This window comes from Ictidomys tridecemlineatus, chromosome 9 (genome assembly GCF_052094955.1).
Source record: "Ictidomys tridecemlineatus isolate mIctTri1 chromosome 9, mIctTri1.hap1, whole genome shotgun sequence".
Lineage (NCBI taxonomy): Eukaryota > Metazoa > Chordata > Mammalia > Rodentia > Sciuridae > Ictidomys > Ictidomys tridecemlineatus.
Window position 1 is genome coordinate 50871672 of NC_135485.1, and position 27225 is coordinate 50898896.

The 27225-nt window shown below is 35.1% G+C and overlaps 1 protein-coding gene across 1 annotated transcript; it reads right to left on the reverse strand.

The window, feature by feature from the left end:
* Positions 1-691: 691 nt before the first annotated feature.
* Positions 692-15676, reverse strand: LOC101971243 (transmembrane protease serine 11B-like protein). The gene is made up of 11 exons (XM_078020719.1): positions 15623-15676; positions 14859-15025; positions 13157-13272; positions 8561-8679; positions 8396-8463; positions 5798-5958; positions 5081-5119; positions 4401-4575; positions 2852-3111; positions 2256-2398; positions 692-1441 (listed from the first exon to the last, which is right to left on the reverse strand). The coding sequence occupies exons 1-11, from the start codon at positions 15674-15676 to the stop codon at positions 1280-1282; spliced, it is 1464 nt and encodes a 487-aa protein (XP_077876845.1). The 3' UTR covers positions 692-1279.
* Positions 15677-27225: the final 11549 nt, after the last annotated feature.

The following is a 27225-nucleotide window of genomic DNA, read 5'->3' on the forward strand; positions in this document are numbered from 1 at the left end:
GTCTCCCTTGTCTTCCTCTCTTGGCCTCTATTCCCACCACGAACACTTGACACTGAAGGTGTGGGCTGCTTCTCCAAATTGATGAAGAAGTGCCAGGGCAGCCAGCATCTGTGAAAGAAGAAAAACCACACAGTGTCTTAGCCCTCTGCCAGGCGGACTGGTAGCCATTTGCAGGTGAATGGGACAATAGTCTGAATGATATGGGGAAGTCAGTTTGGGCCCTAGACATAATCCTGATATCAGACCCTGTTGGATCTGCACATCCTGGGCTCTGAGTCTACTGACCACCACCTTTATGGCTTCCTAGAGAACTACTTCCTAGACTGGAAGGGGAAATTCATCCTGAACCTGAGCAGCCATCTCACAGAACTCTGCAGACTGGAGGTGGCCAAGCTGAGCTAGGCCAGACTCATCTTGAAGCATGTGAGGAACACCCCCATCCTCCACTTCATCCTGTATGAAGAATGGAAGAAGAAAAGAGAGAAGAAGGAAAAGGGGAAGTAGAAGAAAAGGAGGAAGAGAAGGAGCCACCTGAGAACTCTTAATAAACAAACCCCCAAAAGATGAAGAAAACAGTCATTAAAAACCAATGGTATTCCTTTAAATTTATTTAAAATACAGTACACATTTAATGGTATATAGTTATTTTTTCAAATATATTACAGTAATGAATTTCTATAAAAACCTATACCAACACTGAAAAATTATTGTCTCTATTATAAGTTTAACTGCATGGTTTAGCTTACTTTTGATGATGGTGATATTATTTCACAAGGATTACAAGGACTGATAAAGATCCACAAAAAAATATGAGACTGTAACTCAGTACCTACATTCAGACAAGGTTTAGGTCACAGCCACATTTCATCTACCAAAGCTGTGACATCAAAGTAGAAACAGCATGTTCCAATCCATCTCTCATCATGCTGCCTGCTAATTTGCTATGGACAAAGACACACTTTCATAATCCGACAAAATCTGAATAACAAAAACCAAGAAATTTATGCTGTGGTGAGATAACTATGATGTGGGTTAATTAAATAAAAAACAAATATTATTATAATAGTTCTTTTTGGTGGGAGTACTTTATTGGCCTAGGCAATAGGGACCAAAACAACGAGATTTCTTATTTTGTCTTGTTATTTTTGCTTAACATGTAATTTCATAAACATTCCCTCAGGGTCATTATACTTTCAATCATGGCACACACTAGTTTTAAAAGCATGTTAAATTTGGCTTAGGCCTTGTCCTGAACTAGATGGTACAAGATGATTTTCTCTTAAACACCAGTCTTGGAGGCAATCCAGTCGCGGTAGGAAGTCACTCGCATGTAGACCCCTGGTTTATTGATTTTTCCACATTCAACTCCCCAGCTCACTATTCCAACAAGGTACCAAATATCTCGAGAATTGGGATGAACCAGTGGTCCTCCAGAGTCACCCTAAATAAAACAAAGGACATTTATCATTTTGACAATTTTCTTTCAGATACTTCAGTTACAGGAAATGTTAAACCCAGATTCAGTCTGCAACTGGTTGTTGTTTCATGGAGACCTGAGGAGGGTATGTGATGCAAATCCCTGGACCATCCTTATCCCCACCGTGACCCACTGGAATGTATTCTCTGGTATTTACCTGAACCTGAACGTGTTATCTGAAAAGTTCCAAACTCTAATTCTATGAGAGAGCTTTCGGGTGACATGTAGTATTAATGTACTTGAGATTTGGGGTTTCATATCTGAGAAAATTATTCAGAACACTACTCATGAGAGAGATGAAAATGTAGGAAAAATTTGGGAATGGGCTTAAAGTAAAACATTTCTGAGACTGCTCTTTTATTGAGATGTGCTTGAGAGATGGACTGTTATGTTGGATAGCCTGGAATTGCATGTCCGTTTTGCCACTCACTAGGAGTGTGACCATGTACAAAGTACTTAATGTTCCTCTGTCTCGGTTTTCTCACCTATGAAATAAGAATACCTACATTATAAGATCATGATGAGAAATAAAAGAATGGATATTTGTAAAGGACTTAGGAGAGTAGCCAATTCAGAATAAGTTCAACATAAGTGTTGAAATACATCTTATATGTAGAGAAGAATTACTATTGTGCAAAGCGGAGAGGGATACTGACAGGACTGTCAAAGTACCAATCAACTGAAGCATGCAATTATCTCCATCTTGATGATTTTCATTAAAAAAAAATAGCAGTTATTTATATACTATGTGTTCAATATGAATGGTGTCTAAAGTTACCTGGCAGGCGTCAATATTTCCTTCCAAGTACCCAGCACATAACATTGTATCCTTTATCATTCCATTATACACTTCTGGAGCATTACAAGTGTTTGTATCAATAATTTTCACTGGTGCTTTCTGAAGTAACTCTTGGGGTTCACCTACAGAAAGTAAACATCAGCAAAAGAGTGTCTGTGAAACAAAGCAGGATGGAAACTTTCCTTGGTCCTCTGTCAGTAAGACCTATGTTTGTTGCCTCTTAGTATAAAAAAAAGCCCACTCAGTTCCATCAGTCAAACTGATAAAAAAAAAAAAAAATCTTCAAATAAAATTTAAAACATCTTTCAAATGTGCCTTTCGAAGTCTTCATCTTTCTTCTTGTATCTTTGGACTAGAATCTTCTCAATTAGGTTCTCCAGGTAAGGGAAGTTCTACACCCCAACAGGTTTTCCTGGAATGCTCCAAACCAAGGCAATTTGCAGTCATAACCCCATAAGCAACATTCCCTGAGTGTCCTGGGCATCTGGAGGTAAAAGATGTCTTGGACTCTACCTAGATTGCTCATATTTCTTATTGCATTTTTACCTTGCATAGTATGTTTTCACTGGACTCACCATCAAATGTAACTGCTCCCCATCCTGTAACAACAACTCCTTCACCTGGTGGCACAATCTCTGCGGCTTCAGGAAGACAAACTCGATGTACGTCGTTTGTAAAAACAACTTTTTCAGTGAGTAGTATAACTGCAACATCATCATGATGCTCACCCTTGACGTAGTCTTCATGAATAATAATTTGTTGAACATAATGTTGCATATAGGGGGGTCTTACTATAGTGCCAAAGCTAACAGTATAGTTTTTTGGATTTTCTGACCTAAAGAAACAAAAACAAAAATAAATCAATTTTTTATTTATTTGTAAATAAATAGAAATTCTGCATTCTATAATGAATAGTAGAAATTCTGCATCTACTATACACTTCTTTATGACATTAGTGTTTCTTTTCCCAATAGTTCATTGCAACTTGATGTTTTAATTCATTTTTAAACATTTAAAAAACATTGAGTCTCTACACCATACATTACATAAGGATAAAGAAATGAAAAAAATGAGGATAAAAAAATGAAAAAAAATAACGTATGCTTTTCAAATATATGCTTTAATAAAGTAATAGATGGGAACAAACACAGACAATTACAATAATTGTTTAAATTCTTGAGTGTGTAATTAATGGAACCACTAAACAGAAGGGGTTGAATTTGTGTGCTTAAAGGAAGATTTCTTAGGGAAGGTAGTATTTTGAATAAGACCAAGCCATATTTGCCTAAAAGACCATGAAAATGGAACATTTATAGAAAAAAAGGGGGGGGGAGATTGATTTATGGAGTCAGAGAGGTGTGAAATAGGATGCTGCATTTTAGCAACCACAAATTGTTTAAGATCTGAAGAGCAAAGTGATGAAGACAATACTCATAAGAAAATAATAAAATACCAAAAATCATGACCCTTCTCATTTTTTTAATTTTACATGTTATTATTAATTTTTTATTTGTTTTAATTAGTTACACATGCCAGTTCAATGACCTTGATATATCATACATTTGAACCAGATGGGATATAATTTCTCATTTTTCTGAGTATACAGGTTGCGATTTTTATCATGTAATTTTTTCCTTCAACCAGGACCTTTTTTCATGTCTTCAGTAACATTTTTAATGTTTTTATTAGTGCACTATAGTTACACATAGTATTGGGGTTCATTCCATATATCCATGGAATATAATTTGCTTTACTTCAATCCCCAGTACTTCTCCTTTCCCTTTTGTTCTCCTTCAGTTGTTCCTCTTCCTTTATTCTATTGGTCTTCCTTCTATTTATTTATAGGTTTTGTTTTTTTAAATGTGTGCTTTATGGATATACATGAATATGAAATTCACTGTAGTATATTTGTCTGTGTACATGGCATGATTTGGTCAATTTATGAGTTTGGCTTATTTCACTTAGCATAATGTTCTCCAGCTTCATCTATGTACCAGAAAATGCCATAAGACACTTTTGAAGATGAAAAGGAATGCAACTAAGAGTTCAGCAGGTGTAACAGCTACAAACTGGGACTCTTGCAGGGCTGCTCCTCTCCACAGATGAGCAACATGATGAACTTACCGTTGAAAGCAGTGAGCTGCAGTTACCAAATATCTCTCACTGATCAAGGATGCCCCACAGTAGTGTCGGCCATTGAATTTCACACTTGCTTGCCATGGCCATTCTCCTTTTTGAGCAGTGGAACCTCCTTTTATTCTATCATATGTAGCTGACATCCTTGGTCGTCTTCCACAGCCTATCAGAGAGGGTCAGTTTTGTTCCGTTGAGAATAGAAACATAATGTTTGGTTACAAAGCATAGAGTTGTCCTGATATGATTATATCTGACAATGTCTTACACTGATAGGAATAAAATATAATCAGTACAGGAATCATTAGCTGTCCCTGGATCACCTGTCTAGCCATCATAACAGTTCCAAGATACTTCAGCACTTGGACAATGTGTAAGATGGGGAGGAAAGTCATAGTTAAGCCCATGGACTTTGTAACCAGACTCCCTTAGTTTGAATTCTGGTCCCACAACTCACAAGCTGGATAAATCTGGGTAATTATTTCACTTCTTTGTATTTGAATTTCCTCACCTCTAAAATGATATAATAAGAATGCTTATCTCTAGCACTGCTATGAAGATTGCATGAATTATTCTATATGAAGACTCAGAATTCTGTCTAGTAAAGAGAAATAACTCTTGACTTATATTTAATATTATCTCTTGTTTAATTTTAAAAGTATTGAACTTACGGTTGTTGATCATCTTTTCAGCTTCAACCTTACTGATTTCTGTAATTGAACAAAAAAATCCATGATTATTTAAGAATTGAGCCTGAGGTAATGGAAAAAGATGGTAGCTCTAGCAGAGAAAAGGTCCAGAAATAATTTGGATTCTCAAGATGAAGAGTCAATAAAAAGGAGAGAACGTTTGTTTATTGGAATTTTTCTCTTTCTATATGTGAATGTATTAGGTGAAAGTATCCTCTTCATAGTTCCATACAGGAGACTTCTTTTTTATTTAATTGAAATTATATCTACATCATCTAAAGTGGAAAATTGTGAGTTTTCTATCATAGAAGGAGAGGAAGTCTTCAAAAGTGAATCTAATTTGGGTCTCTATACAAAAATACTTTAAAAAGGGACCTGTCTTATAATGGCTGATCCAGTGTTATTTCTGAAAATTTAGGATACCACAAAAAGAAAACCAAAGCACACCATTACTTATAAAGATTGTTTAAAGCAGTAATATCAGCTTTAGAATGAGAAAGAGTTCCCCTTCCTTCAAATCACCTATAATGTGTCCTTAATAATAACACATTGAAATGAATTAAATGAATTAAATGTCTGATTTAAAATGAAATTCGTTTAAAAATGTATTTAAGATCAGCTTTGTGTCTGGTATGTATGATATGTGTTAGGGACAAAATAATGAAAATAACATTGCTCAGGTATAAAATATAAGCTTACCCATGAGCTTCAGAGAATCAGGATCTGTAGGCAAGGATCCAGAGTGGCTTGTCAGCATCTGACGTAAGACGCTTTCAATTCTTTGTCTTGCAGTTTCTTTCGATGATCTGGAATTCTTGAATACCAGCCATATATGTGCTGTCAGACTGTTGTTATCGGGACTGGAAACAACATTAAAGTTTCGTATGTTGCTAAAAGTAGCATTTCCTTCCTCACTGTCTGATTTTTTTTTTTTTAATCTTAGCTTCCTGGGGCTGGGGATGTGGCTCAAGTGGTAGCATGCTTGCCTGGCATCCATGCGGCCTGGGTTCGATCCTCAGCACCACATACAAACAAAGATGTTGTGTCCACCGAAAACTAAAAAATAAATATTTAAAAATCTCTCTCTCTCTCTCTCTCTCTCTCTCTCTCTCTCTCTCTCTCTCTCTCTCTCTCTCAAAATAAAAATAAAAAGAGGATACAGGATGACAGGTTGCAAGTTACAAGCAGCCTTCAGAAGGATCTGATGCCCCTAGAGGGGCCTTTATTTAAAAAAAAAAAAAAATCTTGGCTTCTTCTGCTCTTTTATGGCTCTGTGCACTACTTTCACTTTAGGTCAAGCACAGGCTTATTCACTTGTCTACATTTAGTGGTAACATTATTCATGCAGCTATATTATTCAGTTTAGAGTCAATTCTACAAATCTGAAAAAGTAGGGAAAGCTGAGACACAAATTATGGCAATGACACAATTCTATCCCCTAGGAATTTCCAAACATGCATACAATGACTATAACAAATGAGGGAGACACAGGAAGATATTTATCCTAACTGGAGACATTCAGAGGAATAATGAGTCATTTTTTTACTTAAGTATCAGATAAATTTTCATGAAAGAGGTGATATATACACTGGACTTCAAATATTGTTATTGATACTTCACCATCAAATAGAAAATTTCATCATCAGAGATAAGGAGGATTCATACTACAGAATAACTGACTGATAATAATATTAATTAACAGTTATTGTGCATCTGATGCTTTTTGTTATCACATACATATATTAGTACACATTTTGTTGTATCTATGATAATACTGAAACATAAGTATGTATCATTTATCATGTTTTATACATTTGGAAAAATTGAGGCTCTGACAGGTTATGTAAATATACTCAATATGCAACTACTAACTGGGAGTTTAGAGTCAGTACAGCTGATTCCACAAATAGGGCTCCTTACTCTATGCACTCCATCATATGTCTAGTCATCCAGTGACTATGGTGTCTGTGGGATTGGGCTCAGATGGAGACAGGCTTTTAATACAATGCAAACGGGTAGCAGTGATGAGAAAATGTTGAACAAAATTGCATTCAAATATTAATCTGAAGATTGATGGAGAAATTTGGTGGGCAGCCCAAGAGGCTGGCCAACAAAATTACCAAGGAGCCCTGAGGCTAGTGTCTGGAGTGTTATCATTATGTTTTGAGTCTTCCTAAGGGGTACTCAACATTTTGGCATACAAATCAATAACAATTCCTACTGAGCACTCCACTCACATTGCTACCAAGCAAAATAATAAGTGATTTTTGCAGCATTATGTGCCAAAATGAAAAACTGTTCTGTGGCCTTGCTGTCACTTGGTCTTGACCCTACAGATACCTGAAGTTATGTGCACTGGAAAACAAAGCAGAGAGGCCTTCTGGTGGTTGCAATCACCTGAGACCTTCAACTTTAGTTTTCCATTTCTGTCCAGTACTAAAATTGCTATTTGGAACCTTAACTCGTTCTGCAATTCCAAAAATCACATGAGCCCAGGACCAGGGAAAGAAAGGAAAACATTAGTAACACTAATGAAAGTAAAAGTAATAATCACTTTCATTGAAAATATATTTATTTGAAAGTATTTCCATATACATAATCTTTTTAATTCTGAGTAAAGTTCTATGAACAAGGCAGGGCAGATGTTGTCACTAATATTTCATAAAAGAAAGAAAGATTTAAAGTGGTACAATGACTGATACAAAACTCTAGGGCTACTAAATAGCAAAGACAGGGCTCAAGTTGTCTAACTGCATTTTAAGGTTCTTTCTACTATTTTTTTGCTATTCCAAATCCATATGCAGAGAACATAGTATAGTTATTTTGCTTCTTGATATGGTGACCAGAGGGTTCTCCTTGGTAACAAAGTCTGTCTTCTACCCCATATCTAATAAGAATACTGGGGTCATTCCACAAAATGTTAAACTAACTTGCAAGTAGAAAGACTGGGGAAAACAGAGTTCATGTTTATGATTCTGATAAATAAAATGTTAGTGTCAAACATTGGTCTAAAGAACGATCTATGTTTTTTGGATATAAATACTTAGGAAATAAGAATGATGAAGTAATCCACAATTTTAAGGTTAATGCATTCCTGGTAGATTTAATGAATTCAACAATAAAGCCCCAAAACTTACTTCAGTTTTGTACTGAACAATTTGTCTGATATTTATGATAATGTTGGACATTAGTAACTTACTAGTTAATGACTGTAACATATCAATAGAAATTTTCACAGAAGAACTTGAAGTATAATGATATGCACAATGATTCTGATGATTAGTATTCTTTACTTACACTAGTGTGATGACTTGAGAATTGATATATTGTCTGTAAATGTTAGAACTTTGAAATGCATCAACCATCTGTGAGGAGAGAATATAGTCAAGCATCAAAATCCAATTATAAATTTATATTTCAATGAATTAACAATGAAACAAAAGTAGAAAAATACTAACTTACTTTAGTTTCAAGAATTTTACTAATATAGTTATTTTCTGGTGATGTTTCCTTTTCATAATTTTTATTATATGGGATATTCAGCACTTTGAAGCTACCTTGATAGTAGTATGTCCTATTTTCTGTGAGACAAAGAAATAATCCAAGAATTATTCAGATTAAATGGACTTCAAACTCAGATGTAGATTACATATTAATACCAACTAGTATGTATTATTCTTGTTGGATATTGATAAACCCATGTGAATTCTTCTGATACACTTGATTAGATACCTTAGGCATTGTGAAAAGTGTTTATAGAACCAATAATAGAATACACACATGCACCCACACATCAGAAAAAGGTCAGAAAGGAAAATTACATCATCTTGGTTGAGACAGAAAGGACTATATACTATAATGAGATTTTTGTTATCAATTGCCAGATTATGAATAAAAGTAGCTACCATTTAATATCCACCAAATGAAGATATTTTGTAAAGACCTAATGAAGTATACAAATGTTTCAGAATCATCTCAGAATAACTTGCCAAATATACTAAAAGTAGCCAAGGATCAAAGCTCAATCTGCCTACTTGAAAACCCACAGCTAATGCATTGTGTTTCTTTTTGAAATTTTCATGGATACTTGATATATGTCACATCTTATCTTTAGTAAGGTGATAGATACGAAGTGCTTACAGCATGTTAGACATGGGGTAAGAGTTGGTAGCATATAATAATAATAACTAAATAAATTTTATTTTACAATATGATCACTGCCCTTGAAGATTATCTTGTGGAAGAGACATGCTCAATATTGATGAAGCCATCACATGAGTAACCAATAAGAATATATTCAAATGATGAAGTTGGGTTTTCAACTACAAGATCTATATGAATCAAGAGAAGAGAGGAATCATAATTAAAATAAAACATGGTGTTATAAAAAATGTTAAAATATTTTATAGTGCTAAATATAATGGAGAAAGAAGTTATCAAGTCCTAAACAAAAATCTGAAAATGTTTTTTTATAAATGATTTATAAATGAATGTTGCTAATTGCAGTTAACTTGCCTGTACATTATCATATGTTTATTCACTATATACCATACTTTACAATTGCAGTTTATCAGGTTATAGCATAAGCAGCAAAAAAAGATCTTAAAATCATTTGACTTCTTTTTAATAATTCAATGTTCACAATGCATCCTTCATTTCTTCATTTGGATTCCTATTTATTTCTATTACAATATTCAGAAGCCATGAATATTTCTTAATATAAATTAACAAATTGTCAAGATGTGGATTTGTTTTATTATAATAGAATGAAGCACTTTTCAGAGAGACAATTGATTGATAAACAGAATATTTACTATCTCATATGAGATTAAAAACCATAAACTAAAGCAAGGAAATCAACTCATGAGTATCCTGTTCTTAATTTAACTGTATGCACCAGTCATAGCGGGACAATGAGACCTTACTAACTATGCTGAGGTCACTGTGGATATAGTCGTTGAGCTCAATTGGTACCTGATGCCATGAAAATAATCCACTGGGATGGCAAATCAGTAAGGCAGACTCACACCATATGAATAACATTCTCAACTCCACAAGTAGTTCAAATGCCAATATGAATTGAGAAAGATGAATAAGGGAACAGAATAAGAAATCATTTTTCATGACTTGATTATTCACAAATCATTTCTAGAAAGAAAACCAAACATATATACAATTTTTTTAAATGAGGAGTACTCTGGGTAAAACATAAGGATTTAAATGTGTATTATGAGAAGACTTCTACTTAAAGTGGACAGAGTGATGTGGGCCAGATGCTTTTCAAGTAATGTGGGCCAGATGCTTTTGAAGGTATATTCTGGTATGTAGGCCTGGAGATGGGTTGCAGACTGGGAAAGTTATGTTAACTTAGAAGTGCTTTCACTCTGTCTCCTATGTTTAAGCCCAGAAAAATAAGAAAAGACAAAAATGTTAGTTGAATTCTAAGGAAACTAAAGAAAACAGCCACAACTCCAGGCCTACTTCCCAAAACCTCTGATGCAAACAGGCCTAAACTATGAAGTATACACTGAAGTGAGAAGTTATATGAATCAGAGATGCCTTTCATAAATTAAGCTAGATATAGATTTTTTTAAAAGTTCTCAATGATTAGAATAATACTACTCCAAGTTCTGAAAACACAAAAGGAATATTTCTATTTTCCCACTGCAGAATGGCAGAAGAGAAAATACAAGTGAAAGCATACTACAATTCTCTTTTTAATATATATGGTCTAATCTTCCCACTGAGGCAATCTGTTGGTGATAAACTGGGGTATTCCCTTCTAGGTAGGGAAATCGCTGTATCATAATTAAGAGAGTATGCAAATTAGAGTGCTTTCTTCAGGGTCACTCCAGACTCCTAAGTGTTAAATATTGAAGATAAATTTTGTCTTGTGTTTAAAGAAAATAACAGATGAGATAAGACAATGTTTGAGACAAAAAAAAATATCAAAATATAAGCCTCAAACTTTCCCAATCTGCAACCCATCTCCAGGCCTACATACCAGAATATTCCTTCAAAAGCATCTGGCCCACATTACAGAAAGTTAGCTAATCATTATTAAAAAGAAAGTGAATGGATAATTTGAATAACTGAAAATTAGGAATATAGCAATATCAAGAATCATATTAATAAGTTGAAAGTGTTTGCTTCTGATAAATGGGAAATAAGATACCGAAAGAAGGGCTGAATTTATCACTAAAAGCTCTGGGTATTTGACTCTTCAAAGTATATCTATCTTTTTTATTATTCTTTTTTTAGTTATATGCAACATCAAGACACATCCTGACATCACAAAAGCATGGAACACGACCCATGATAATGCAGTGCCCAGCAGTCTTCCCTCCCTTGCGCCCCTCCCCAACTCCCCTCCCTCGGTTCCACAGATCCCTCTTCAATCCATTTAGTTTACTTATTTTTAAATTAGTGTTCAGTGGATACACCCGATGCTGGAACCCACAATGTCATATCCGTGCATGCACATATGAAAGTTAGGTCAGATTATTTCTACTGTTCTTCCTTTTGCCTATCCTTCCTCCTTCTCCTCAATACCTTTCATCTATTCTACTGAAATTTCTGAGATTTTAATGAAATTCCACCTCCCTGTTTCCTTTTTTTCCCCTTTCTCTTTGCTTTTTTTTTTTTTTCATTTCTAACCCCTTATTTTGGAATAGCTTCTGTATATCATAGAAAACATTTGTCCTTTGATTTTAGGGAAACTGGTTTATTTCACTCAGCATGATAGTCTCCAGTTCCATCAATTTACTGACAAATGCCATAATTTCATTCTTCTTTATGGCTGAGTGCCATTTCATTGTGTGTGTACACACACACACACACACACACAGACAGACACACACACATTTTCTTTATCTATTTATCTGTTCAAAAGCACCTAGGTTAATTCTGTAGCTTGGCTATTGTGAATTATGGTGCTATAACAATTGATGTGACTGTATCACTATAGTATGCTGATTTTAAACCTTTTGGATATATACCAAGAAGTAGGATAGCTGGATCATATAGTGGCTCCACTCCTAGTTTTTTAAAGTTATCTCCATACTGCTCTCCAGAGTGGCTGTACTAATTTGCAGTCCCACCAACAATGTATGAGTGTCTTTTTCCCCACGTCCTTGCCAAAATTTACTATGTGTATTCTTGAAAATTGCCATTCTGAGTGGAGTGAAATGAAATCTCAATGTAGTTTTGATTTGCATTTACCTAATTTCTAGAGATGTTGAACATTTTTTCATATATTTGTCGATCCTTTGTGTTTCTTCTTTTGAGAAGTCTCTGTTTACTTCTTTTCCCATTGATTAATTGGGTTATTTGATTTTTGGTATTAAGTTTTGAGTTCTTTGTGTATCCTAGATATTAATGGACTGAGGAGCAGGTGGTAAAAATATTCTCACATTCTGTAGGCTCTGTTTTTATACTTCTAAAATTTTCCATTGCTGTGCTTTTTAATTTAATGCTATGTCACTTGTTGATATTTAAATTTTATTTCTTGCACATTAGGAGTCTTATTTAGGAAGTCTGCTTCTGTGTGGACATGTTTGAGAGTTGGGTCTACATTTTCTTTTGTTTTATGGTAGGGCATAAATGATATAATATCCTAAGTTAAAAACACATGGTTTTTTAAAATGACTTCAATTTCCTCCTACTCTTCCAATTTTTTAAAAAAAAATATATGTAGAAGGATTTTTATATTAACATCTTTATTATAAATAAATAATCAAAATTCAATATTCATTGATTTCTCCTTTACATACACTATATGTAATATATTAATTATAACATTGGTAGAATTATTTTTTCTGCCTATCAACTATCTACTTATGCGCTTATATCTCTGAAAGAATATTCATTCTTTTAACTATGTATATTAAAATCATGTGAGTAATGTAATGGCAAATATTAATAATGCTTATTTATACGGTTTGGGGTCACTGATATCATTTTAAAGTGAGATAATACATGGTTTGCAATTGCTTCTTTACCTTCAGTGTAAATGAAAGAGCGATTATAAAAATATCAAATAAATATAAATATACCAACCTACAGCCAGAAAATGAACCAGGAGACCAATAGTTATTCCAAGGATAGCCAACACTCCAAACACAAGGAGGACAATCATCCATAGTGGTAAAGATGTTCGGGAAGCTGTGACTGGTCTGTAAATAAAGAATATGAATATGAAAAATAAATCAGAAAAATCACAATCTTCAAATCTATACTTCATATTTCCTCCCTAAAACTCCACAATTAAGTACAGTACTAGTAAAGACATAGGAAGGAAGGGAAAAAAAAAACAATGCTTTCCTTAAAGCTTATGATTGAACTTGTGCTATGAAATTTTATGCATTTTTCTGAATCTGTGCTATAAAGTTGTTTTTCCAAGATATCTGTACCTAGGACATACTTGCATCCAGTGATTGATGGATAGGAGCAGAGTTAGTATCAATAAGTTAAGATCTTTCCAGGGCAAGGGGCAAAAGAAATGTCTTAGGAGTTCTTTATGCCTAAGTCCAGCATAAAGTCCAGTATTTATTCTGTCTTTATTAACACAAATACAAAGTGCGGTATCCATCTATCTTATTAGTTTGTTTATTACTATGCTTCCAAGGAAACTTTAATAGAAGAGCATGTCATGATGAATCTATAATACATTAGGTGTTTTCACTGTGTTTCATTTAGGTAACAAATACGGTTTGAGAGTCATAACCTAAGTTGAATAAGGATCTGTGGGAATTTCCCAAAGAGGCATAGTAAGACACTCTTGGAAAAAGGAACAATACACAGCACTCTAAGAATGACTGGTGGTTGGATTTTTTTTCTTTTTTTGCAGCAAACTGTGAGCCACGAATTAGCCAAAGATGAAATTGACAGTGTGATGATTAATTTTAAATGTCAACATTGGTTAGACTGGGGTACCCAGCTGTTTGGTTAAACATGAGTATAGATGTTGTAAAGTTTTATCTAGCTGCAATCAACATTTACAATCAGTAGATTTTAAGTAAAGGAGATTACTTCTGATGATGTAGATGAGGCTCATACAATCATTTGAAGACCTTAGGAACCCAAACAAATGTCTTGGGAGAATGAATTCTGCTTTGAGATGATAACATAGAAATCCTGCCTAAGTTTCCAGCTGCCATCTGGTTTATAGACTTCAGACTTACCAACCTCACAACTGCATGAGCCAATTCCTTAAACTTGTGTGTGCGTGTGTGTGTGTGTGTGTGTGTGTGTGTGGAGAGAGAGAGAGAGAGAAAGAGAGAGAGCTCACACGCAAGTTATATAGATTATACAGGTATAGATATTTTAGTCTCTGTCACTATCTCCATCTCCTAATAGTTCTGTTTCTGTGAGGATCACTGATAGAGGTAGCCTCAAGAATCACACTTGATATCATACGAAGGTGTTGAGATTTTGTCTTCTACATTTGATCTCCTTCAAGTGTGATTGGAGGGTGACCTTACTTAGAATCAGGGGAGGGACTTATAAATATGCATACTGTGGGAGCCTACTTCAGATCTGGTGAATTCAAATTTCTGGAAGGGCCTGGAAATTTGCACTTTTATATTCCCAGGGCTGCAGATTCTCACTATGTGTTGTGTTCTTGGTAAAGTGTTGAAAACCCTGGGGCTGGGGATGTGGCTCATGCAGTAATAAAGATGTTGAGTCTACCGAAAACTGAAAAATAAATTGCCACAGTCTGACTGGGCAGAAATCACGAGCCACTCAAGCAGGAACAAACTTTACTTCCGAACTCCCGTGAACGCCACGCATGCTGCCTTCTCCCGGGACACACCACACACCAACTGGAAATCCCTTCTCTGGCACCTCCCCAACCAACTGGAACTCTCCAGGAATCCCCCACGAGAACTCCAAAGTAGCCGGTCGCCTGAGGCGGACAGCACGGGTCTAATATACAATTGAATACACAGCTTAACATAACCATCATCATCTCAATGGCTTGCTGGCATCACCTCTCAACCACTCAGTTCTGGCAAAAATGCCAGGCGTCTCTCTGACTTAGCTATGGCTCTCAGCAATAAATATTAATAATTCTCTCTATCTCTTCTCTCTTTCTCTCTCTCTCTCTTAAAAAAAAAAGTATTGAAAACCTTTAATTTCCCAGGGTATCCTGTTATAGTTTTCACATTAGAGGTATCAAATAAAGGCAGTGTATATGATGTTTTAAATTGTAGGTAAAGGTAAATTGGGTTGATGCCTTCAAAAGAGCAAGATTCTTTTTAAAAAAAATCTTCTTTCTACTGATGCTTTATAATTCTCTTGGAAAAATTATTTCATATTTGTCTTTTCCTAAAACCTTCAGCACCATCTGGCCCATCTTTACTCTTAGCTGATAACCATCTTATTCCACTGAGAAAATGGTAGGAATATGAGAAGAATATTCATAATTTCAACACATTTGTGAACTCTTCTTTTGTAGCCCACAATCTGCCTTTTCCTCACATTTATGTAAATAGACTACCTGTGCCTATGTCTTAGACCAACTTCACTGCCTGCTTTGCATCTCATTCTTGAACAGATAACCTGTGTTCCAAACATGTCGAATCATACCATACTCCATCATGCTTCCTTGTCCTTGCACAACCTGTTCCATTGGTCTAACATGTCTACCTCCAGTCTGCTGGGGAGCTGCCACTCAGACTTGGTCACGCAACTCTGTCATCTCCTTTGTCTTAAAGTTTTCCATGGCTGACTTTAATAGGGCCCTATATTCAGAGTATTTATGGGAAAAAAATTGAGATAAATTATTCATTGTGAGATTGGAAATATATCTGCCTTGGAAAGAGAGATTTAATTTTGTGCAGTATTTTATATAATAAACAGTCTGATAAACTAATCCATTTACACAGGCTCAATTCTGCCTTGTTTTTAGATGACTCCTAAGTTTACACTCACAATTGTGGTTGCTCAGTTAATCATCAGTCAGATATTTCCAATTGTGTACCAGAAATTAAAATATCCTTCAAACTCCATATGTAGAAAATGTACAACTTTTTCTCCATAAACTGTCTCTTCTAGAGTACATTTTTCTCCCTTTTTAATTTTGAAGTAAAATCTTTTGCTGGTTTCAACATATTGCTGTCTTTTTTTATCAACATAGTTTTTATTATCAAATTCTGGTAAATATTCTCCTGCAAACTTTCCCAAATTCCTCATTTTCTTTCCCTTCTGACTATCATCACCCAGTATCCCATTACTCCACTCTCATGGATTATAACAGCTCCTTTCTTCATTTCTTCTCCCATATCATGTTCCCCTTCCTCTCATCTATCATCAGGTACAAGTCCATCTTCCTAAGTACTACAAGTCCTCATGTTAGTCATTTTCACAGGATACAGACAAAATACTTTTGACTAACACTGAAAGATTTATATCCTCTGGACCCCTCTGGTCTATTTACCCTCTAAGATGTTGTTCTCAATCCCCCTTTGTCTTCATTCATTCACTGATTCAACAATTATTATCTACTTCCTCAACTTTACATTCTCATTTGTTGATGTTCCTTAAAGTTACAAGCCTTTAATTCATAAGACTTTTGTTTCTTAAATGTCAAATTAAAAATATTGGTCTTTCAGTGGGTCAGCACTTAACCTGTATTACAAGCATTCTGCTCCACCAAAACCACTGCCTCCTTGAATGCTTCTTTAATCTTTGCTCCACACCCTTTCTCTTTTCTTCCTTTCCTTTCCTTTCCTTTCCTTTTCTTTCTTTTTTTAAAATTTTTTCTTTCTTATTGTTATTTTATCTTCTCCTTTTGCCTACCATGAATTTTTATTAACTACTATTTTATTTTATTTTATTTTTATTTTTTATTTCTCGGCAGACACAACATCTTTGTTTGTATGAACATCTTTGTTTGTATGTGGTACTGAGGATCGAACCCGGGCCGCACACATGCCAGGCGAGCATGCTACCGCTTGAGCCACGTCCCCAGCCCCTTAACTACTATTTTATCTAATGATCTCCTAATCATTTGCAATTTCTTGTTTTGACTAGTTTTATTTTAAAGCATTCACTCAGAACAGATCTTTGTATACATTTGGGAAAATTGAAGTTTTTCTTTATATTTTGTTTGTCAGAATTTGTATTCTTCATAAAGCAGAAAAAAACTAGATCTTTAACAATTGGATCAAATAAGACATTTTAGAGTTCATTTCAGATGCTATGGTTTGAAAATTACAAAATTATTTCTAAATTTTCAATTCTATTTCATTAAAATTGCTATAGGGTTTTATATTTCTATTCCCTCTCCTCATTTTTCATTTTGATTATTTCTTATGACAGCTCAGCTATTTTTCTGGGTTTAGGTACTTTCAACTCATAACATAAAGGTCTTGCAAACCATAACATGGAGTAAATAGCTGATTAAAAATGACAGAGACTCCTCAAGCAGAAAAATCACCCAGCTATTAGCCAAAGTCTGATAGTCCATACATAAAGTCTTCTGAGAAACACATAAGAAAATACTGGAAAAAGATACAGAATATAAATATATTTTAGCATAAAATTCCTTGCCATAAAATTCCTTATTTCAGTAAGGAACAAAAATACAGCTTTTTCCTATTCTATCACATAGGACTAACTCTTAAGAAAAATAAAATAAAATTTGTAAAATTTGGTTTTGAAGTTTTTATCCCCACTTATGATGTTCCCGCTCTTCCTTTTAACCATGCAAGTACCCTCAGGCAATCACAAAGTTCACTAAGTTCTCCTAAAACACTTGCAGAATCAACTCTGTTTCCAAATCCCCCCAAGGTCTGTGTAACAGTATTAATGCCTCACTCTGAGAAAACAAATCACTGAATTGGGGCTTAGACCTTTCCTAGGTAATCCAGGTTTCGAAAAACAATGGCTTAATTTTTTGAAATCTTTCAGATTAGGACTTTACACGAGTGTCAAATGATGAAGGAGAAGTAGAAGGAGTCATGTGAATAAAATATCTTTTCTGCTCAGCATGAAGGTGTTGTCTGTCTCATGGTCAAAACAAAACAATCATGCTTGTCTTTTCTCTTTTATATGTGTGCAATCACTGTTCTGATAGATTGGAGATATAACCAATATGAAAATGTAAGGATTATGAAGAAAATATATACATTTAATAACATGTATTTTACAGAAATATTTATATAAGGTATACATACATATTTCACAGTTATATTAATATGAAATATTTCAAGTTAATTTCTATATATTTTGTATGTCTTAATGAGAACTCCATATAAGCACAGAGCATATTCTTATAATCATCATCATCCACTTAATATGATAATTATCTACTTAGATAATTTAAAATAGATGGCATACCAAATATTATGTATAATTATAATGCACCAATAATTTTTTTAAACTTGATTTGTCTATATGTAATGATGCTGTTCTTGTTCATGAACATGTAACAAGACAAATGGATCTATATATGATTCTGTAGAGAAATCTATGAAGCAGTGGCACTGCAAAATTCAAGATAATATTCATGAAAGTTCTGTAGAGAAGATGAGATGTTTAAAAAGTACAAGAAAGGGATGATCAGTACCACTAACAGCAAAAATGTAGCATTTGATTAATGAGAAAATAAATGTTCCCTCTGCTACCTCCTCTTCAGTTGACAGCAGTCACCATTCATGTTATTTTTCCATCCACAGGATGGTGAGCAGCATGCTATCTTTCTGAAACATTCCCATGATAATTACTTAAAACCATAGATTGCAGACACAACACATGTTTGGGACAAGGTTGTCTCTATGCAGAAACTTCAAAATACTGAGGAAAATCCACACATTTCCCACCTAAATGCTATTGTTTTGTTTGCAACCCTTAAGTGTCATAAGGACAGATAGTGTTAATTCTATTTATGTCAGAATTTTAGGCAAGCAAATCTCCACTTACCTATACATAATGTGCTGATATAATGGCTGTTGATGCTAATAAAGAAAAAGGAAACTTCTGCACCCTTTATCCTGATCAGTGGTTCTCAGGGAAATGTGCTAACCACAAGGTAGTTGAGATTTTAAGGGCTGGGTACAATGGCTGAAAGTAATTAAAAGGAAACTTGTTTAACAAGTGTGATGACAGCTGTGGATGTGTGATCTTAAAGGAAGAAATGAAAATTCTCTTTGAGTTGGATAACTAGGAAAAAATACAATGGCTATTACTTAGATTGGTCATCTGAGATACCCACCCAAGAAATTCTACCACAGATTGATGAATCAGTGTTCTGACTCAGGTGCTAGCCATCCTTTCCTAGCATAGGGCTCCTCCCCAGTGAAACTAGCTCTACCCATCAGAGCAGTCTCTGACAAATGTCTTAAACATAAGTTGTCCTCTTTGGGATCTAATAATTCTACTAGAGCATTACTCACTTGAAACATGATTTATTTAAAAATTCTCATTGGGTACAACAAAGCATGCCTATAATCCCAGCAACTCAGGAGGCAAAGGCAGGAGGATCACAAATTTGATGTCAGCCTAGGTAATTAAGCAAGACCATGTCTCAAAATAAATATATATACATATAAAGGGCTGAGAATGTAGTTCAGTGGTAATTGCCCCTGAGCTCTATCTCCAATAACCCCCCTAACATACACAAACACACACACACACACACACACACACACACACACACACACACACACTCACACACGGAAAAAAAAAAAAGAAAAGAAAGAAAGTAAAAGAGAAAAAAATCTGTTATGGTCGAATTCAGGACCTCCAAAAGACCACCAGAGACCAAGACAGATGTAAACAGCAAAGAGGTGTTTATTGCAAGCTAGCTTGGTCCTCCACGCACGCACACAGCAACTGGTGACGCTGAGAGGCCCTGAGCCCAGGGTTTGCAGCAGTTTTATAGTTTCTTTGGAGAAGGTAGGGACCCCCACCTACATCATAGCATCTCTTAGCAAATCATCACAATACCGCGGGAAAATCAAATAACAACTCTAAAACATGATTAGCACATTCACTGGTGGGAACAAGTTGGGTAAGGGTGATTGGTCAATACAAAAGGGGTATTCATTTGAACTGATTGGTTTAAGCCAAGAGGGGTGTTCGTGCTAAACTACATGGTTTCCCAACATGTTATCAACCACCATAAACTACTGGGAGGGTCATCTGGCATCCCAGGTATTTCCCTGTCTCATGCTGATTGGTGGCTGCTGGGGGGGCTGCTATGGATTCCCACCTAGCCTGACTGAGTCTGGGACACCTGGTGCAGAAGATCTCTCCTGTTATTTGTAGATAAACAACTTATCAGGGTGGGAATGTGCCTAGGAGTGCTCTGTGGATCTTTCCAAGGACAAAGGTCTTGTCCCTTCTTGGACAAGCTTTGCTCTGAGATAGAGGCTGGTTTTTCAAATCAGCTCACTGGGACTCCATACTTTTTGTAGGAATGAAATTGCAGATGTAAGTAGTTTTGGGAGCAAGACAGTTTCATCTTGGTAAATTTTTTATAGGAAGTAGAACTAGTTAGTCAAGAATTGTTTTACTAAGTGAATATAGATTAAATTTTTTTGAGAGACATGCCAAATTCTTATGAAAACAAAACTTATAAGGCATTTAGATATAAAATATCAGACTGAATTTTAATACACATATCTAGATGCTTTAGATGATTTTTTTCATACCTCTAACTACACATTCCGTTCATTTGCTCATTTAATAAGTATTTGTCATGTACTTCTTGGAGCTACACATTGTTCTTAGTGGTGTGTTTACAACAATGGGTGTAATAAAGTTGCGGTTATGACTTCCTATGTTTCCTATACTTCCTATATAAAATCTCTACAATTTTCTACAATGCTTTTGTTACTGCTGTTTACTGGTGACAAGTTCTTGTTTCCCCAAAAGCTGAAGTACAACACCAGAGAAGCATGCCAAGGCAAGTATAGAGTGGAAAGTGGAAGGCTTTATTAAAGGATAGCAGAAAAGACTTCCTCCGGGAGGAAGAAGGGGACCCAAAAGGCGGAATCCATGGAAAAGGGAGGTCTTCCCTTTTTTAAAGCTAAAGTCTTCTTTTAGTCCTCCCACATTCCAGTCCTTTGTTTCCCTCCATCCTGCAGGGATAGAATGCAGGTGGGAAGGCCAAAGCTGGGAAGTAGGTGGTCCAATGGGGCAGGGAGGAGTAATCTGGGCAGGAAGGGCCTGGGGTGGTTTGATTAGCACCTCCCTGTATGCTTGTATGCTGGGAGTTACTTCATTAACAGTTCTTTCAGGGCCTTGGGGACATTAACATTTCAATTTCCCCAGGTGTTGTTCTGGTTTCCGGGACTCCATTCTTGATAATGGTCTCCATTTTCTTTATCTTACTCGATATTAAACCCAATTTACCTAATGACACTAACTTCCTATCTTTAAATCTGGCATGGTTATGACTTCCTGGTATTTAACATCTCAAATTTTCTACAATGCTTTCATGAATATATTATCTTGAATGTTGCAGAACCATTACTACATACATGTTCTCTGTAGAAGCGAAAATTAATCCATATATATTTACTTGTTCAAAGTCCATAAACAAGAATGATATAAAAGTGAACTTTGCATGCTAATAGGAAAGACAGACAAGAACTAACTGAACAAACTGTCAAATGTGAGGTACTTGCACATGCTATGAAGTAAATAAAGTAGGGTGATTGGGCAGAAAGTGGTTGGGTATGGTGAGGTGGCTTTCTATAGGGTGGTCAGGAAAGGCTTTTTTGAGGAGAAGGCTTTGAGCAGAAAACCTGATTCATCTTCTTAAAATACATGTTCATGACATTTCTCTATTTTAAAAAATCTTTAAAATCCTCACCTGCTTTCCAAATAAAATATAACTTACTTAGTTTCTATTCTATGTCTTTAGAATGTCATTTCTCTTTATCTACATTGTTCCCTAGTCATACTGTGTAATAAAAAGGCATGACCTGCATTTCAATGCCAGGTCTATTGGTAACCATCTGTTTGACATCTTCATTTTCTCATAGGCAAAAATGTGAGATAACAGGACCACACTTGTAAGGCTGTTGTTTGAACTGAGAGTATGTAAATCAAGTGCCTGGCTCAATGCCAAGGACATTGTGCTGCCTTGGCAATGACTTTACCTAAAGCTTGACTGAACTTGAACCATTTCTCACAGTCCTTTATCTTGAATAGCAAGTGCTTTCTTACCTTCAAAATTTAATTTGTGCTCTCTAAGTCTTTCAAGGTGGCCATTTTTACCCATCCAATGTTTATTTATGTGTCATGGTCCAACCTGGTTGCCACTTCTGCCATCAAACCCAGAATTTTCTCCTCTTTGAACTCTTTCTTTCCTCTATCTCTAATCATTTACTCTCATCAGTATTCACTTTGAGTTTAATCATCTGCTGTGTTGTTGATTTTAATTTAAATTTATCCTGTGGATATTACCCCAGGAACAATTTGTTTGAATTTGAGGGCAAGAAATGTATCATACTTTTCTGTTTTTCATTGTTCATCAAAGCACCCTGGAAGATCCTCAGTGTATTTAAGATATTAAAAGTATATGTATACTTCCTAAAATATTTTATTCACTTTTAGTGAATATTTTATATTTACTAAGTAAATCTAGGGGTCTTATTAGGGTATTCATAGAAGAAATACAGTGACCAAGTAACGTGAAAAGTGCTTAATCTCTTTATAATCAGTAATTATATAAATATAAAATAAACTAATGATCTCACTACTAAAATTAAAAATAAAAATATTTACTATTTCAAGATTTGGTAAGAATGTGGAAAAATGGACTCTCACACATTGACAGTAGTACTTAAAATTGAGGTAACAATTTTAGAGGGTAACTTGGCAGCATCTGTTGAATTTTAAAACTACCCTATAACTATGTGGTTTTGATTCTAAGTATCAATTCTAGCACATGTACTCAAACAGAAACATATGATGATTTTTTATTACAAAATTTATAATAGCAAAAAAAGGAGAAACATTATTAACTGACACAGGAATGGTTACATAAACTATATAAATCTATGTAATGTTATACAAGTGTTATAAAATGAGGTTATAGTGTTATGCTCGAATTTTGAACCCTCAAAAGACCACTAGAGACCAAGATTGATGTAAGCAGCAAAGAGGGGTTTATTACCAGCTAGCTCAGTCCTTTGTGTGCACACAACAACTGGTAACACTGAGAGGCCCCAGCCCAGGGTTTGCAGCAATTTTATACACTCTTTGGGGAAGGCAGGGACTTCATATACATCATAGCATCTCTTAGCAAATCATCACACACCGAGGGAAAATCAAATAACAACTCTAAAACACGATTAGCACATTCACTGGTGGGAACAAGTTGGGTAGGGGTGATTGGTTACTACAAGAGGGGGATTTGTTTGAACTGATTGGTTTAAACCATGAGGGGTGTACTGCTGAACTACATGGTTTCCCAACATGTTATCAACCACCATAAACTACTGGGAGGGTCATCTGGCATCCCAGGTATTTCCCTGTCTCATGCTGATTGGTGCTTCTAGGGGGTTGCTATGGGTCCTCACCTAGCCTGACTCAGTCAGGGATACCTGGTGCAGAAGATCTCTCCTCTTATTTGTAGATAAACAACTCAGCAGGGTGGGTGTGTGCCTAGGAGTGCACTGTGGGTCTTTCCAAAGACAAAGGTCACGTCCCCTTCCTTAAACAGGCTTTGCTCTGAGGTAGAGGCTGGTTTTTCAAATAGCAGATATTGTGGATTAATATACTAATCCTCCATGCTAGGTCACTTTCTGTGCAGCAGAGATTAGAAAGCTAAGATCTAGATCTCCCAGAGTCTGGTAGGGTTAGGATTCTGGATACAGGTTAAATTCTACTGTTTAGATGAAACTTGAAATAAAGAAGCAAGTCAAGAGCCTTTCAAGGCAGCAATGGTGCTCTTAGATTTACTGGAAAAAATGTCATTGAGATGTTATATTTTTTACAGCAGCATCTGCCCTGTGTTCTCCAAACTCTGGAACTGAGAAACAATTTAGAGTACAGAGAAATCAGTCCAGCCTACAGATGTCAGGAAGGTGTAAAGTTAATATCACTGGTGTTGGATCTTAGCTGTTGAGCTCAATAATGTTAGTTCAGTAGATTCTCCTAGGCATCAGTTCTCTTTATGAATTATCCTTGAGCTTAGCTTGAAGCCTACACCTTCAGCCCTTGCAGCAATTTCCTAAGAATATTTTCAAATTTCTATCTGCTTAACATGTCTTTCCTGCTCTTAACTAGAATGTCAGTTACAGACCTATCTAAATATAGAAAGATTTTAAGAAAAATTGAGTTGAAATAGGAGATGCAGAATGATCAGCCAACTTTATACAATTAACACTTAAAAAAACAGTAAATAATAGTGAGCTTCTTAAGTGCACTGTATGCAAATATATGTATTGAATTTATATATTTCTTTATAAAAATAAATATATAAAAAGACCTGAAAGGATTCACAGAACAAGGTTTACTCTAGAGGACAATCGTATAGACAAGAACTGTAAATGAAAATTAAAGAAACTAGCTTGATTTATAATGGGTTCATTATTTTTTAAGAATAATGTGTTCATAAACTTCTTATGTAATTTAAAAAAATTGTACTTGTTGAGTTGAAATGAAAGCTTATCTTCTATAAGGATCTAAGTAGAGAAAAAAAGGAGAATTGTCAGTAAAATATATATTCTTGAACTGTCAGGGCCAAATTAATATTAGCTAAAAATAGATTGTATTTGTTAGCTATGTAGAACTTTCTATGATGAGATGGTGGCTTGGTGACAATAGGCACAAAATTCATGTAAACACAGTGGATTAAAAAAACTCACCAAAAAAAATGTGAATTGATTTTTAAAGCATAGTAGAAGTTTATCAGGAAAAAAAGTTAGAAAAGGGCATCAAAGATGAGGAGCACAATCACTTGGAAAGATCCAGAATAACATGTTTCAGACATCTTAAGTTAGAATTCAGGTTATAGGCAAGTGCATAACAGGAGATAAAATAGACATGTGTAGCAGCCAGATCTTGACAGTACATTTCTGTTTTATTCAGTTGGATACAACAATTACCTAATCACGCCAACCACAAGTCTAGGAACACAAAGATGCTTGATAAGTTCAGGGTATAAGAGGAGACACAGATGCATAAACAGTTCATTTTTACATCAGTGTGAAGCTGGGACAGGTGTATCCTCTAGACAAGCTGTAGCACCTCCCTGGGAATGTCAAGAAAGGATTCCTTGTGAAGGTGGCATCTGAGCTGAGGGTTTTTTTTTTTTTTTTATAATGCCTTTATTTTATTTGTTTAATTTTATGTGGTGCTGAGGATCAAACCCCATGCCTCACACATGCTAGGCAAGTGCTCTACCACTGAGCTACAATCCCAGACCTGAGCTAAATTTTTATAATGAGTAGAAAGAGGGAGTCAAGCTCTCTAGGCATACTCAGAGTTTAAATATTCTTCAAGAATGTTGAGATGGGAGGCAAAGAGGTAGAACAGGATTCTAAGCAGGAAAAAGAGGTGCTCCCAAAGTATGTGATTACTAAGGTATCTATTCTCTGAACAATGCCATTAGAGTACATTAGGGATAGTAGAAGGACCAACAATTTAGCTGACAATGCCACATTTTTTCTAAAGGGAAGGCAGGTTTATGTAGAATACCTCTCTGGCCCTCAAGTTTCCTTCTCTGATTATGGCTTAGTTTGTTCCCCTGTAATACCTTCTCTTCCCCAACTGGCTAAGAAGAATGATGTGAGGACAATCTCTTATTACTCGGTAGCCATTTTTTTTTTTAAAGAGAGAGAGAGAGAGAGAGAAAGAAAGAGAATTTTAATATTTATTTTTTAGTTTTTGGCGGACACATCTTTGTTTGTATGTGGTGCTGAAGATCAAACCCCAGGCTGCACACATGCCAGGAGAGCATGCCAGGCAAGCGCGATGCCGCTTGAGCCACATCCCCAGCCCTCAGTAGCCATTTTTGTTTCATTGATTTTCTTTGATAGATAATATAGGCATAAAAACTTGAGATGTTATTTAGTAGAATTCTTGTATAATATGTATTCCTTTGTTTAGTAAAAATAAAGTTTTGTTTACTCAACTATGAGTGCCTACTGTGACAAATTTTAGATGAAGATTATTTGTTTTTTTTTTCTTTTTTTTTTCTTTTTTTTACTTTGAATTCAATTTTATTTTTTATTTTTTTTTAAATTTTTTATTTTTTTATTGGTTGTTCACAACATTACAAAGCTCTTGACATTTCATATTTCATACATTAGATTGAAGTGGGTTATGAACTCCCAATTTTACCCCAAATGCAGATTGCAGAATCAGGTCGATGAAGATTATTTGTAAAGCAATAGTATAACAAAATATGTCATAATCATTATGTTTTCCTAATTAAGCATAATAGTTAAGCAGAACAATATATTATCATAACATGATTTTTGGCAATACTTTAATCACTATAAGCAGCAAATCTGAAATGTCCTTGAGGTGTTTTTAAAAAATAGAATCTTCCAAATTTCCTCTTGAGTTAGAATTATTAAAAATTAAAATCAGTAACAAATTGACACTAGAGCACAGAACTTCAGGCACTTAACAGCATATCTGGCACAATAGCCAAAAGAGATGTTCTCTAGTTGCACCATCTAGTAAAGGTCTCTTCTCAAAGCATAAATGAGAACTGGTTACATTCATTGGTGTGCTAGTAAATATTTACAAATATTAGTTCTCGGAGCCAGTGGGTGAGAGCTAATGTGGAGCATTTATCAATTTCTATAGTATAAATACACCACATCTAATCTCAAGCTCCCTCCATGCACATCACTAAAGGTGGATTTTCCAAGACATGAGCAACAGTGCTCCAGTATAGAATGTCTTCATCAAACAGATACTATGGATATAAATAATCTTAAGATGGTAACTACTGATAGAATGTAATAATAATAAAGATGTGATGAGTTTTGAGTATTTATTGCTAACAACTATGATTGTGTTTCACAGCTAGTTCATATAATTCCTGAAGTTTTAACATTTAACTCTTGTACACTGATGCAAGCCACCTTCGGCACACCATAGCTGTGCCAAATATTAAGATGTGTAAAGATTTCACAAGTGTGAATATTTGA